Source organism: Miscanthus floridulus, chromosome 2 (genome assembly GCF_019320115.1).
Source record: "Miscanthus floridulus cultivar M001 chromosome 2, ASM1932011v1, whole genome shotgun sequence".
Classification (NCBI taxonomy): domain Eukaryota; kingdom Viridiplantae; phylum Streptophyta; class Magnoliopsida; order Poales; family Poaceae; genus Miscanthus; species Miscanthus floridulus.
Genome location: NC_089581.1, coordinates 158866726 through 158881762, shown reverse-complemented (window position 1 = coordinate 158881762; position 15037 = coordinate 158866726). Strand labels below are relative to the sequence as shown.

Here is a 15037-nt window from a genome sequence, read left to right as displayed (position 1 = left end):
ATACATACACGAACCAACATCACCATAGCACTACCATTAGCACAACCACCACAACTGTACAAATCTAATTTTATGACGAAGGCATCGATAATGATCTCAGCAATGGGCTGGAATCATTGATGCAAGAATATTTTATCAGTACCGCCTTCATTCAGCAGGGATATCAGAGCTCTGGCCTGAAAATTTACGGGGATGTCAGAATCGAATGAAGGTGAAAATTGCAACAACCCATCTGCAAGCTAAGGGGGCTTTCAAATACCGACCTGCATCACAATTCTTTATCGTGTCTCATAAAAAATCCTTTATCGTGTAATGCCTGTAAGTTTATATGTTTTTATTGTGTTTTATATGTTTTTATATACCCTGTATGCACGTCGACGAAGAATCAATATATATAGTTATCACATGGTCTCACTGCTGAGTTGCCTTATCCCCAACAGGAATTCCAAAATGTTTTTGTAGGCTTTGGAGCATCTACCGACTACATTTTTTCTGAGTTTGGGTTCCATCATTGTCATTTATAATTCTCCCAGTTGAGAAAGCTTTAGCAAAAGTATTAATGTGGGAAACATATCTAGCACCTCTTCATGGTATGTGGGACAACACGGGCGAGGGCCATGCTAGAGGCCAAAGATTAATTATACCGGCTTTTCAACAGTCACGAGAGGGGAATATGAAGACAGATCAAAATTGCAGGTGCTAGAACGTAACGATTGAGATGTACGTGGGGTTCCCACCCTAACTTGCAAGTGGGGTCCCAATTTCCCTTGAATTAATCATAAAACATATTAAAGGAGCAGTCAAACACAAACAGAAACCCAAGAAAAAAATACTACAATTTCTAAAACCATTGACTTAGGAATAAGGATAATTTTATTTACCGTGATGAATTAAACTAAAACACTGCAACCAATATTAACCTAAGGAAAGAAAATACTATGTCTGGCATGAGAATTATAATCAGCAACTTTCCAGCTAAATACTGATAGCAAATAGAAAAAAAATAGGTTGCAATTGTTGATCCAATCCATCCAATAGTAATAGCGGCACGATAAATATGTTTTCCTTTCTCTAGGATCGAGATTCAAGAAAAATCCTGCCAGTGTCAAATATATGTGAAGTTACATACCTTTATCTGGGTTAGGGGAAGTTATTGGACGACCTTCACCTATGCTAGAACTATCTTCATTCCTGTAAGAAATTCATCCACAGCAGAAAGTAACGCACAAACCTTTGTATATGCACTTGTTCTAAAAATATTATCGTACTATGTCACATCAGAGCTACCATTCATGACTGGAACATTTTACCTTGACCATAATGTATACCAGGCTGGACAATTTAAGATATATGTAGCTAGATTTATCATAAGTTCTTCCAAAATATCGAATTAACTTTCTCTGAAATCGCATATTTTCATAGAAATTGTTGGTTAAAGCTTCACACTGTACAAAGTGTTGATGTCCTAAATGAGACACGTATTTTGATCGAAGGGAGTAGTAAATTACCCTTGATTGTTCCGTTGATCACTTGTAGCAGTCACCGTTGTTAAGATAGTCTCCACAGATAAACTGCCAGCGTTCTCTGTGTCCTAGAGTATAACATGCATACACTGTTAACCTTTAAGCACTCTTCTCCAATCAAAGAAGCAGAAAATACGTGTACCGAAACCAAAGTCTACATTTCACGGGTAGCATATAATAATAAATTACCAAGGTTTCACTCCTCATCCACCCTGGAATTGTTTCTGATAAAAGATTCATGTATTTCTCCATAGCAATTTCAGGGTTCAGATTCCCTAACTTCTGCCAAGCAGCCCTGAGAAAACAATAAATGATCATTGGCAGTAATCATTATGTATTACCACTCTTTGTGCGTATCTTTACAGAATATCTAGGCACAGATCAAACCTAGCAGATAATTTCTACAATGTACTATTTCACCATTTCTTTTATGCTTTAAGACACTCAGAATGGTGACAACTGACAACATATGTCCAAAAAATAGAAGGATTGCCAAATTTTTCCTCTTATAGGATATCTCGTGTCTTTCCTTAACTCTATTTCAGACTTCTATATTCCCTGGATTGTTGGGAATAAAAACACATACACATAGCCATTATACACTTATCGCAAGGTTAACTCTAGCTCTACTTGTGGGCATACAAAAATATAATTAGTGGAACATTGACAGCTCCCAAGACGTAAAGAGATACACATTAGTCTACCAGAAATAGGCGCAAGATATCTGTCATGTTACATCATGTAGACCGGTTAGGTATGTTAAATTTTTTATTCAATACTTCTGACCATCAGTCCATAGTCTATAGCACATATATTATTCTTCTCACTCCAAGGGATAAATTCGGTAGTTAGATGTATAACAGGTTGGTTGGAGCCACTTAATTGGTCCAACAAAAAATAAGAATTGGAAATAAGAGAAGCTGTATTGGTGTCCATGTGCAAAACATATTAGTGCATCTTTCTATGCTCGTTGCTCCAGTTCGGTGGCTCATAGCAGAATTTTCTGACACGTCACAACAACAATCCATTCTGAACTCTGAAGCAAACCAACAGTTAGTGGTTTCTTTGACCAAGATGTCTTATTTTTTTCCCTCTAAATGCTATGCTATCTTTGGCCAAAAAAAAAAAAAAAAGTGGTACTGTACAGATTGCTCATAAAGTGATGATTAGCTGGATAAAGCATATCTAAATATAGTGCTCTCATGCACAACAATTAGCACAGGATATTATCTGGAGTGGCCTCAGAATTCGGCCGGACAAAAACTATTGCAAAACCAGAACAAGGTGCCGCATCAAACAACAACCCTATCTTGAAATGGAATGCGTCACATCAATACATTGCAAGCTCAATATAGAGAAGCATGTTTATATGGACAAACAAGCTTTAACATGTTGATGACACACTGAAGAGATGACTGCTGGGGTAACTGGATGGGAGGCTTTACCTTGGTTACCTATTATATGCAAACTTGTATAGGGACAATTTTTTCCCCGACTACTTAAAGGGCAAAACTTGCTCACACAGAGGTTGGCAGTGACTAGTTGCTGTCAATTATGCCTAAACTAAACAAATCAACACAATTCAGTTGATTCAGGATTGTAATTTCACCCAATCATTGCACCAGATCCACCTACATGATTTTGACTTCTATATTTTGTTTTTACATTTTATTCATTACACTTACCTTCATTCGTAGTTTATTGGAAATTCAAAACATTATCCTATCAACCATGCAGCATCATGGACAAATATTTTTTAAGACATAAGACATTCAAAATTTAAAAGGTACTACCATGACCAAATTTGAGAAGGAAGCGTGGATTCTCGTTGTCTCATGCAGGGAAGTGCAATATTCTCTTTGCCACAAAGGAGGCAAGGTATATATAGCTCCAACTTTATATGCTTCCTTTGCTCTTCTGTAAAGGAGCTATATGCTTCTCTGAAGCTGATCAACCCAATTTCAAGAACCAAGAAGAAAAGAGGAAACCCAAAACTTGAAGCACAGAATTGTCATAAATCCTATTCCAACCAGATACCCCAAGCTCTTAAACATAGACGCCGCATAATCTAATCATGTCAAATTATACATATCACAGCTTTCGTATTGGCATAAACCTCACATCTGATGAAATCAATAGTCAATAACACTCCAAAATGCAAGTCCTTCAGACCAAAATGATATTGCACTTATTCATTTCAGGCTTACTTCAGTAAACATGATTTATCAGCAATGGAAACAGATCAATTGCTATTTATTTCAGTAAGCTTCAGTGATTTGAACTTGTTTCCTCAGCTTAGCATCTGGTGGCTTATAAGCAGAAAGCCAGAGCCTGATGTGTGGTTCACATTGGTCTACCTAAATAGCTGAAACGATGCTGAAGCTGGTGCAAAGGTGGCTTTTGGCCTTCCAAGCAGAGTCATTAACAGACAAGTCTACAAGTGATCTCTGAACTAGAAAAAAAATATACTAACAGTATTGAAGAATTTGATGCCTATTATACTGTAGCTACTTAAACTGTACCAGATCTCCTGGATACAACTTTTGACAGCTTTGAAATAATGAAGCACAAACTAGTTTTCAATAGGGTTTTTTTATGTGCTGTGATTCATTCCTACTGAAAAATACTAGTATGCTACTCTTGCTCTGCCTTGATACAAATATAGCAGAGGATCGGTACTCCAGTGTTGATGACATCCAGGCCAGGGTTTGCTTATCGTTAAGCTATAACCTAACACAGTGTAACATTGATAAATGTAGCCAGGGTCATAGAAAGAAGAGATGAATACCATTTCGCACGAGATGAAGGTCTCAATGTAAGTGGCTGCGCAGAATCATAACAGGGACCGTCAATGGCAACCTTGAGGAGACCTTGAAGCTGCAGCTGCACATCACTATCGAGCTTTGACAGGGCAGCCGCCCCAGCCCCACTAGCAGCAAATGCTGCAGCCACACCAAACCTCTTCTCCACTTCACTCCTCTCGATCCCTTCCCACTCCTCAAACTCCATGTCTGCCTCAGGGTCATCCTTCAGCAGCCCTTGCAATGTCACTGCCTCTGCAGGCAACTCGGTAACCACTTTATCAATAAAGCTACATTCATGGCTAACATTCACATCATCAATTGTCCTTGCCACCGATTCCTCTTCAGGAACCAGTTCTTCTTGTTGATCACCTGGATGGGCCTCACATTTAGCTTCCTCCTTGAACTGCACTTCCTCATGTACCTCAGCAACTTCTTCAACTGGCTGATGATGTTTAAGCTCTTTTTTCTCTGCCAATGGCACATCGAGAACTGGTTGTGGAGCAGCCCCTGCAGGCAATTCGTGCTCCTTCACTTCAACTGCTTGCTCTCCCTTCTTCTCCAATACGACATCAAGAATCTCTTCAAGAGCAGTCTCAGAATCCAATTCATCCGGCCTCACTTCGATAGCTTGTACACTCTTGTCCACCAATCCCACGTCAAGAACATCTTCAGCAGGAGCAACATCGGCAACTAGATGGTGCTGTCTCACTTCAACAGCTTCTGTTTCCAAGGGAAGCACTTGCGCAACTCCAATAACTTCTACTCCCTGCTTGTCCGGTCCTGCTTCGAGAACTTCAACGGGAGCAAGAGCAACCTCAGCGCCCAGATCATGCTGCTTCACTGCAACATCCTGCACGGTCCGTTCCTCCAACCCCACCACATCAAAAACCTCCCTAGGCGCGCCCGACACCTGCAGGCTCGCCTCAGCACCCGCCGCCGCCACAACAGCTGCGGAGGTCAAATCAGGCCGCTTCACGCCGCCACCGGCGTCCTCCCCCTCCTCCAGTCCAGCATCAAGGCGCACCTGCTGAACAGCCTTCACGGGAACCCCCTCCTCCTCGGGCAAGCTCTCCGGCTCCTTCACCTCCGCGACGACCACCGCCGGCGCCTTCTCCGCCTCGACCCACCCCTCCGCCTCCGGCGGCGCCACCGCCGCCCTCCCTTCGCTACGCATCATCACCTCGTCGACCTCGATGATCCTGTCCTCCTCCGCCGCCACCTCCTCGGCGATCGCGGCTGCGGCGCGATCGGTCCGGCGCGGGGGATCATTGGCGGCGAAGAGCGTGGCGAGCAGGAAGGCGGCGAGGAGGGTGGCCGCCGCCGTGAGGAGCAGCTCGTAGAACAGCTCCATCTCTCCGGGTGGTGAAAAAGGAAGCCGGTGCGGCTTTTTTTGGCCCCTTCGCTTTCTCGCTCGGCTGGGGACGGAGCGGAGGGGGGGGACAGGGGAGAGAGGAAGGGGAAAAGGCGAAGCAGAAGGGGAGAGACGAGGTCGAACGAATCGGTGGGTGGTGGGCGTGGGGGAGTAAAGGGGGACGGTGGGGCGCCAAAGCCAAAGCAAGGCATATTCGGACGGATACGATCGCCACGAGGGCCGTGGGGGTGAGATGGGCGATGGAGAGGGCGGGCGACGCCGAAAGTCATTTCGTCTGGGAGCTGCTGCTTGGAGTTGGAAATGAGGATGCCGACGCCGTCAGGCGTCAGGGGATTTCGTGTCATCGTGTGCTCCATGTAGCACGCTTCCCCTCGGCCCTGCCGGCCTCGCGGCGTAGGGACGAGCTACCGGCACCGAGCAAGGCAGATGGGGCCATGGAGGCACCGCTCGCTTTGCATAGGAGCGGCAATGGTTGGGCCTCTGCTTGTCGGTGACGCCGCCTTTCCCTTCGAGCACAAGATGAGTTGCACAAGATACCTCTATGCGGAATTTACACCAGCTGCGCCTGAGTGCACTCTTAGGTCACCGCTAACTTGTTAACGAAGAAAACAGTTCAGTACCAACAGCCATATATCGCTGTCTTCGTCGTTAGGGTCAATGGCTATGTATTATGTACCGTACCGTGTACAAGTACTTCCATGATAAGTTATCCTAATACACGAGCTAAATTCGTGAAGGGCGCTTATAGATGATAATGGGACATTAATGGCATGTTTGGTTTGCGGCGTGAGGTAATCCGAAAGGATCCGAAACTACTACGGAAGCTGTCGATGCTGTTTGGGGTCTGTTCAGCAAGACTGAAAAATAAGTTAAAATATTGTTCCGGCTGATTGTTGTGAGAAAAAATAAACACGGTTTACATGAACAGTGGCGGTGTGAGTGTGCTGGCCAGTCCGGCCCCAGCCGGCCAGCCAGCCGAACGCTGGTTTCTGTCATGGAAGTGCCTTGTCCGTCATCTGTTGATTCCCCGTAGAATAAATTGCAAGTGATCGCAGAGGACCGACTCGCTGCGCAAAAAATGTCGGATGAACCTATTCTATTGTCAACGGGTCCACCAGATGCTGGATGGAATGAATCGGCAAACCAAACACGCTATGAAACTATTCATCGCATAGTAGCAAATAGGAGGCAACCACGTATTTCTTTGTCCTCGTCGAGCCATGTGCCTAGAGACGACCTCTTTCATAGACCATGCTACAATGGCACTACAATTTGATCCCAACAATTATGCGTGTTTAGAGATTACGGGCATGCATGTTTGGATCTTGGACAAAGGGTTTGATTGCCCAGCTAGCATGTCTTGTTTTGTGTTCTTCAATTTTTTTCTTGCTCACCTGAGCTAGCCAATTCGGAGGCAAGCAGCCTGTTCGTTTCGGCTGGATTGACTTATAAGCCATGGCTGAAAGTACTGCTGCTGGTTTGGTGTGAGAGAAAAATACTATTCGCTGGCTGATAAATCAAGGCTTATAAGCCGAATACAAGCCGTCGAACAGGCTGAAGGCTAGCCCAGCATTATGAAGCAAGGCAAGTTGGCAATAAATAAATCCAAACGCCCTAAACCTAACTTCTAAATTCTCTAGCCCATTTAGGACCCATCTGGATTGTATAAAATTTCTAAAGAAGTACAAGAATCAAAGATTCCTCCATTTATGTACTATTCATGGCGTTTGGAACATAGGATTGAGCATATCCTTTCCTATGAAGCACTAAGAGCATGTTGCGATTTTTTTTCAAAAAAAAAATCAGTGATCCATGGGCCTAGGAAAAATGGAAAATACAGAAATAAATAACGGGCCACAATTATTTAGTGGGCCAAAAGGCCCGATTTATACAGTAACCTTACTGGACTGCCATCGGCCCAACTAAGCCCAGCCGGACTCCGTGCACGGAGTAGTACGTAGTAGGCCCCTAGTAGGCTAGTACAGCCGAACCACGTGGAGGTCAATGCACGCTGGCAGCGAGTGCCGAAACTTTCCCGTGTCTTGCTTATGTGGTGTGCCCTCGTTCATCTTGCTAAATTTTGACTGAAAAAAACTAAAAATACTGTTTTAGTTAATTGTTGTAAAAGAAAAATATTGTTCTAATTAAAAAAATAAACCGAACAAACTGAATATGGGATAAAGCGAACGGGCCATTATCAACATCTGGATAAACGTGATGTTAATGATAGTTCGTTTACTTAAAAAGTTGCTAAGTTGTAAGTCTACGAAACCTCCATATCCTGGTACAAAACTTCCGTGATGCGGAACCTCCACAACCTAACCTCTGCAAACCGTGCAATCAACAGAAATAAACAAATGCATAGGCATGAATATAAGACACTAGTATAAAAGTTCCTTATTAAGAGCATCAAATTAATCTATCCTGATATACACCACACAATAAAAAAATTATATGCCTCTCTTTTACCCCTTTAGGTCCACATATCAATCTCTCATCCCTTACACTCTCCTAGTATTTCTCCTCCTTTTACATCAATCTCTAAAGAGCATTTCTCCACCAAAAAAGATGAAATCATGGTAGACAAGTGAGAGTAAGAGGAAGATAAAAGTCCAGCATACAAAATTTCTCTCTATTTTGTTCAACCAAACAAACCACGCAACATTTTAAGTCAATATTCTTGAGAAGTTAGCACATTTTGCTCATACCTCATTTAGATGACACTCTAAACATCTAAACAAATCATGCTATCACCACAAAGAGGTACCAACCAAATATCTAACTAATTCTCTAATCATCGCCACAAGAACAAGCTCATGGTGTGATTCAAAATATTGCATACACATATAGATTAACATTGGTATGTTTCTAAATATCTTGTGAAGGGAAGTATATTAGTTAAACATGATGTCGATACATATGGATTAGTTTTGAGTATTGACTACTCTCTCCAGGTTTGTAAAAGAAGTCGTCTTGTACAACAATACATATTCCAAAGCATAACTTTGACTTCTTATTTTTTATAAAAAAAATTAATTAAAAAGTAATATATGTATATTTTATGAAAGTATTTTTTAAGATAAATCTATTCATATGGGTTACATATTTCCAAACTCAACAACTTAAAAATTATTCATAATTTATATTCCAATGTTTGACTCAAACCTTGTTCAAAACGATTTCTTTTAGCGACACGGAGGAAGTACATGTTTTGGAGAGCATGTGAAGAAATGATGCAAAACTAATATTATTGGAGTACTCCCTCCGTCCAATATTATCTGTCGTTTTCGGTTTTCGTGCCACAAGTTTGACTCGATTTGTAGAAAATACGTACAATATTTGTATCTCCAAATAAATTTATTAAAAAACTAGATTCAAAGATCTTTCCAGTGATACTAATTATGTACCATAAATATTAATATTTTTTAATATATATTTTATCAAAGTTGTTTCTCGGAAAGCGAAAGCGACAGATATTTTGGGACGGAGGGAGTACTCCTTTCATCCCAAAACAAGTGTTTATCTCGCATCCCGAGAAGTTAATGACTCGTAAATTTAACTAAATATATACAAAAATATGTTAATGTTTATGATACCAAATAAACATCATTGAATTAATTTGATACACACTTTTATAGTAAATATATTCAGAGATACGAATGTCTATGCTTTTTTCTATAAATTTTGTCAAACTTGAATTTGCTTGACTCGGATGCGAGACATGTGTGTGAGAAGCATGTTTTATTTAGCTCTCAGCTCCTAATATATAGTGAAAATAATTCTTGTCTGATTCTTTCAAATCAAAATACCTATAAATATTTAGCCTGTTTAGTTGGCTGATTCGTATCGTTGTTGGTTCGTAAAGAAGTACTGCTGACTGGTTTATGTGAGAGAAAAATACTATTCTAGAAATTTACGATGTTCCGGCTGAAGATTTACGATTATTTACGAAAGCCACAGCCGAACAGGATGAGTGATTTTTCACACCGGCGCTGGTTCACCCGGAATCACAAATTCGCGATCCGACGGCCGCCAGTAGCACAGGCCAAGTCGGGCTCGAGTAATACTGGGTTCGGACTCAGAATCCAATCTACGCCCGTAGCCTCCGACTCCAAATAAGGACGAACGCACCCGCCCCTTCTACTCCTACTACTAGTAAAGTTTAGGTATCTTGTTCCGCAAACCAGCGCAAGCCCTCCCCTGACAGCGGCGGCGACACCCTCGTCGGCGGCGCCATGGTGCTCGAGGTACGACATGCGCCCTGCTGCCGTTTCTCGGTCCGCGAACTCCGATCCCCAACTAATTTCCTCCCCTCGGTTTCGCTTTCCCCTGCAGGCGACGATGATCTGCATAGACAACTCGGAGTGGATGCGGAACGGCGACTACGCCCCGTCGCGGTTCCAGGCGCAGGCCGATGCCGTCAATCTCATCTGCGGCGCCAAGACCCAGGTACCCACGCCGGTCTCCCCGTCCACCGATCCAATCACCAGTTTCGTGTGGGTTAGGGTTTCTGGGATTCCGGATCTGATTGCTTCTGTTTGCTGGTGGGTGCAGTCGAACCCGGAGAACACGGTAGGCGTGATGACGATGGCCGGGAAGGGCGTCCGCGTGCTTGTCACTCCCACCAGCGACCTCGGGAAGATTCTCGCCTGTATGCACGGTAAGCTCACATCGATCCCAAAACCTTCGCTTTACTATCGTGTGAGAGGATTTTGCGAATTAGTTTAGATATTCAGTGCAACTGCCTAAGCTATCTCATAAGTTGTTAGATCATGGTACTTTGCTACTTGTAGTTTCCTGACCAAGTGATGCACAACAATGTACTGTGTAGGGTTGGAAGTTGGTGCTGAGGCAAACTTGGCTGCGGCAATCCAGGTTGCTCAGCTTGCGCTTAAGCATCGCCAGAACAAGAGGCAGCAGCAGAGGATTATAGCTTTCATCGGAAGGTATGCAGGAGTGGCATAACTTATATGGCCATTATTAATTTTGTCTGCATTTAGGTTAATGAGTCTTGTCATGTGTATCAGTCCCGTGAAGTACGACAAGAAAGTTTTGGAGACAATCGGGAAGAAGCTGAAAAAGAACAATGTTGCTCTTGACATTGTTGACTTTGGTGAATCCGATGATGAAAAACCTGAGAAACTCGAAGCATTGATTGCTGCTGTTAAAAGCAGTGATAGCAGTCACATTGTTCATGTCCCTCCTGGTGATAATGCCCTCTCTGATGTCCTCCTAAGGTAATTTTGTGCCATGTTACTGGGTTCTAAGTTTTCTTATGCTGCATATATGTTAACCTTATTTTTCCATCTTTACCCAGCACTCCTATATTTACCGGTGAAGAAGGCGGAAGTGGTTTTGCTGCTTCCGCAGCAGCTGCCGCAGCTACTGGAGCATCTGGATTTGAATTTGGTGTGGATCCAAATGTAGATCCAGAATTGGCACTTGCCCTGCGGTTGTCTATGGAAGAAGAGCGGGCAAGGCAAGAGGCTATTGCAAAAAAGGCTGCAGAAGATACTTCTAATACCGAAAATAACAATGCCTCAAGCTCAAACAGCGATTCTGTTATGGCTGAAGCAGAACCTGCCTCAAATGCTGCTGCTGGTGACAAGAAAGAACAGCCAAAGGTATTATCACTGTCCATCAGTTACAAACTAAAAATGCTCTGACCTGCCTCAAATGCTTCAAGTTTTGGTAGTTGTATGTACTCTCATGAACTCTTTTCTCCGATTTTTCATTTAAAATTGAGAGTGCATTTGCTTACATACTTTCTGTAACGACCATTAAAACTTAGATGATGATCTGCTAGTGATTGTTGTCAGAGCAGACACTACACTAGCATATGGTGAAACCTTATAGGTAGCCCTGTATATGCCAGTGCATTAATTAATTAATGCTAAAGTGGCTTGGTACATGCGCTGCCTCCTTTCCCCCCCCCTTACATAATCTATTTTTGTCCGTGCTTAAGAAAAATATGGAAGATATTGGCCAGGTGCATCTTTTCTTGGCACATATGTACATAATTTCTAGTGTTCCTTGCTTAACTTTTTAACTAACAAAGTTTCCAATCACAAGTTTTACTTAATTTGTACTAGTTTAAACTACGATTATATGCAGTACAGTTTGTCTTCTGTTGCAATATTGATTATAAAGGTTGCAAGTAGCAAATACCCTTTTCAATTAAAGTGCCTGACTCTGTATCTTCCATTTGTACTATTTGTGTTGTATATTATTTATATTAATAGTTAATGTAATCCAAGTGGACATCAGAAGGCTAACATAGCTGTGATCACAGGATGATGACGATCTACTACAGCAGGCACTTGCAATGTCAATGGAGGGTGGTGCTTCAGGATCTGCAGCTGTGACTGACTCTGCTATGGCAGAAACTGGTGCAGTTGACCCTGACTTGACATTGGGTGTGTTTTCGCATCTTATATTTGCAGCCTCAACAATTCTAGCACATACGGTATTTGTTGCTATCAATTAATTCTGGTAGCGACAAATGAAAAACCACTGCTTTCTAGTGTGTACATGAAAACTTGGATGTTAACACTTCTTGCTGCAATAGGAAACATATAATAACCAACATCTTCAATTATTCCTCCCAGCATTAACTTAAACATCAGCATTTTCATCATGGGTAGTATTGATCAGTAATTCAGTGTAGTTATCAGAAATCACCAAGTTGAAAAAGCCACCATCTAGCGGATTAGTGATATGTTCCCAGGGCCCACACCTCATCCTAATATCAGATGATCCCCAAACACTTCTCTCTTTTTTGTGGCACCAAACTATTTTTCCTTTGTGAGTTCATTTCATTCCTATATATTTGTAAGTTCTATTAATGTGCACTGCCTTTTGCCCATAGACAAGCCCTCTTGAACAGTTAAACTGTACATAACTCATTAAGGAACATACTTTGTTATATATATTCTGGCTGTCCAATAGATCGTATCATTCAACATCACATCTTCACATTACTAAAAAATGTTGCTTAGATTTTCTTCGTTTCACTTGTTTTCTTTTCTATTGATACCTATAGTATTACAATCTCATTTCTTTTATCAACCTCATTCTCTAATATTCCCATACTCTGATTGTTTATATGCAGCTCTTCAAATGTCTGTCCAGGATGCAAACATGTCCAGTCACACTGATATGAGTAAGGTGTTTGAAGACAGAACGTTTGTGTCATCTATCCTTAATTCGGTACGTATTATTCTTATAAACTAATGACATACAGGTACATTTTTAGCTGCTGTTTCAATAATTTATTGGTCCTTTTTTTATGTGTGGAATAACAGCTTCCTGGTGTTGATCCCAATGATCCATCTGTTAAAGATTTGCTGGCATCATTGCACAGCCAGGGGGAGGTATGTTCTTTTTTGGGTTACATTACACTGAAGGTCTGCCACTATTGTGATGCAATGAAATTCATGTTGCCTCTACATGATAGTATTGTTCAGGACCTTGACTAAATAAGAATATATATTGCAAGATTTAAGTAACTAAGCCCTTGTTTGGATCCATAGAGCTAATAGTTAGCTGCTAATAATTAGCTCCTTGGATCCAAACAGGTCTAGCTAATTGTTAGCTGAATACCCAGCTAACAACTATTTCACTAGATGGGCCAAACTATCTAATATTAGCTATGAACTATTAGCTAGCTAACTATTACCAGCTAATGGATCCACCTTATCTGGAGTTTGTATGCTCCAAATATGTGCTGTCTTCTGTGTAGAATAGAAAGAAAACAGTTCATCTAAACAACCCACGTGTAACCATAGCTCTAGGATTCGCAGATTTCTGAGCTCAGCCAGTAATGGCTCTGCTGTTTAAGATAGCATGTGGAGTTCTTTATAGCAGAATTGGTCTTATGGAATGGAAATAGTAGCACATTACCAGGTGAGAGCACACAAATACCTTAGACAGCGGTACTGGGTCAAATTGTTGTGTACCCATTTGTGGTCTGCATACACTGTTTTGGTGAAAATAAAATATGCCCAAAGCAGTAAACCCCCGGTTCACATGAACTGCTATCCTGTAATGTTATGAATCTTGACTAGTCTGGTAATGTATGTATGTGGAAATATGATGGTTTCTTTATTTCTCTTTTTAAACAGCAAGAGAAGAAGGAAGACAAGTCAGACAAAACAGAAGATGAGAAGAACTGATGTAGCCATGTTCATGCTTCCATGTAAGAGTTCATTATTCCATACACATTTCTATCTATCCACATCCACTGTTGAAATGCATATTCAGCATAGCTTGTTCAGCTCTTATCTGCTGTTTCAACGCTGACTTAAAAGAAGAGCTGGTGTGCCTACTGCCTAGCCATTCTCAGGCTTTAGATGCTGTTTGATTTGATGTAGAGTAAAAGTACTTTAGGTAATATATGAATACGGACGAATAGCGTTATTCGTTACACTGTGCAGTGCCATGATTCCTTCAAGTCCGCAATCTTTGGGTAGTGGAGGCACATAAGTCAGTTCATGGTTAACTCTGTTTAGTGATTGTGACCACTGGCTATCATTCCTCTTGCTGTAGCCTCCGCTGTAAACATGAAATTAACATCTCTTTCTGACTTTGCAGGCGCACAAAGAAATTGAAGATCAGTCTCCATTGGCTGCGTTTACCCTCTTGGATTCGTGGAATTTGCTTATCCTCATGTAACAGTGCTTTGATTATAACTTAATGCCGAGGGAATTTGTATTATGACTGCAACAATCTTCTCTCCATATATGTTCAAGTGATTTTCGTGTTTTAAGTTCTCTTTGCCTTGTGTTAATTTTGATGAGATAAACTGGCCATTCACTCGTGTAAACCGATCGGCTTGGTTATAAGCCGTTGCCCTAGGATTTTACAGCGACTAGGAGGCGGCTGGCATCTAAAATATCTGGAGTTTATGCGCTAGCCATTTGCATTCACGTACGGTGATACCCAGTGGCAATTGGGTAGAAGATGCTAGATGCCTAAGAGCAACTGAGACTATATTCTTCCTAATTGTTATATCCTTCCTGATGCTAGATGCCCAAGAGCAACTGAGACCTATTCTTCCTAATTATTATATCCTTCCTAAAATAGTGATTTTAGTGAACCCCCCCCCCCCCCCCCCCCCCCCCCCCCCCCCCCCCCACACACACACACCCCACCACCACCACACACACACACACACACACAACAGCCTGTCTATCTGGATATCTGAATATAGGATTACTCTATTCTAGACTTTTTGTTAGCCAAAGATGGACATTAATTCTCTTGAGTGCGCATAAGATATAGAAAAGCCATCTGTTGGAGAGTAGAAAGATATAAACAATTTTTATTCAGATGACTCT

The 15037-nt window shown here is 41.8% G+C and overlaps 2 protein-coding genes across 2 annotated transcripts; one reads left to right on the top strand and one right to left on the bottom strand.

The window, feature by feature from the left end:
• Positions 1-6: 6 nt before the first annotated feature.
• LOC136534639 (acyl-CoA-binding domain-containing protein 5-like) lies at positions 7-5837 on the bottom strand. The gene is made up of 5 exons (XM_066527041.1): positions 4312-5837; positions 1713-1818; positions 1509-1591; positions 1130-1191; positions 7-176 (listed from the first exon to the last, which is right to left on the bottom strand). Exons 1-5 carry the CDS (start codon positions 5676-5678, stop codon positions 148-150), a joined length of 1647 nt encoding a protein of 548 aa, XP_066383138.1. The 5' UTR covers positions 5679-5837; the 3' UTR covers positions 7-147.
• Positions 5838-9792: 3955 nt separating this feature from the next.
• On the top strand, positions 9793-14466 carry LOC136540309 (26S proteasome non-ATPase regulatory subunit 4 homolog). Its single transcript, XM_066532311.1, has 11 exons — positions 9793-9946; positions 10035-10148; positions 10254-10359; positions 10531-10645; positions 10727-10936; positions 11017-11323; positions 11992-12115; positions 12811-12908; positions 13004-13072; positions 13823-13896; positions 14292-14466. The coding sequence occupies exons 1-10, from the start codon at positions 9935-9937 to the stop codon at positions 13871-13873; spliced, it is 1206 nt and encodes a 401-aa protein (XP_066388408.1). The 5' UTR covers positions 9793-9934; the 3' UTR covers positions 13874-13896; positions 14292-14466.
• Positions 14467-15037: the final 571 nt, after the last annotated feature.

Bases quoted from the DNA above. Each gene is read 5' to 3' on its own strand.
- LOC136534639 (XM_066527041.1), bottom strand. From the start codon at position 5,678: ATGGAGCTGTTCTACGAGCTGCTCCTCACGGCGGCGGCCACCCTCCTC. The intron at 1,192-1,508 runs GTAATTTACTAC...AATTTCTTACAG, and splicing joins GATCAACGGAACAATCAAGG to GAATGAAGATAGTTCTAGCA. The intron at 177-1,129 runs GTATGTAACTTC...GTAAATTTTCAG, and splicing joins TTCCCCTAACCCAGATAAAG to GCCAGAGCTCTGATATCCCT.
- LOC136540309 (XM_066532311.1), top strand. The intron at 10,149-10,253 runs GTACCCACGCCG...TGGTGGGTGCAG, and splicing joins TCTGCGGCGCCAAGACCCAG to TCGAACCCGGAGAACACGGT. The intron at 10,646-10,726 runs GTATGCAGGAGT...CATGTGTATCAG, and splicing joins ATTATAGCTTTCATCGGAAG to TCCCGTGAAGTACGACAAGA.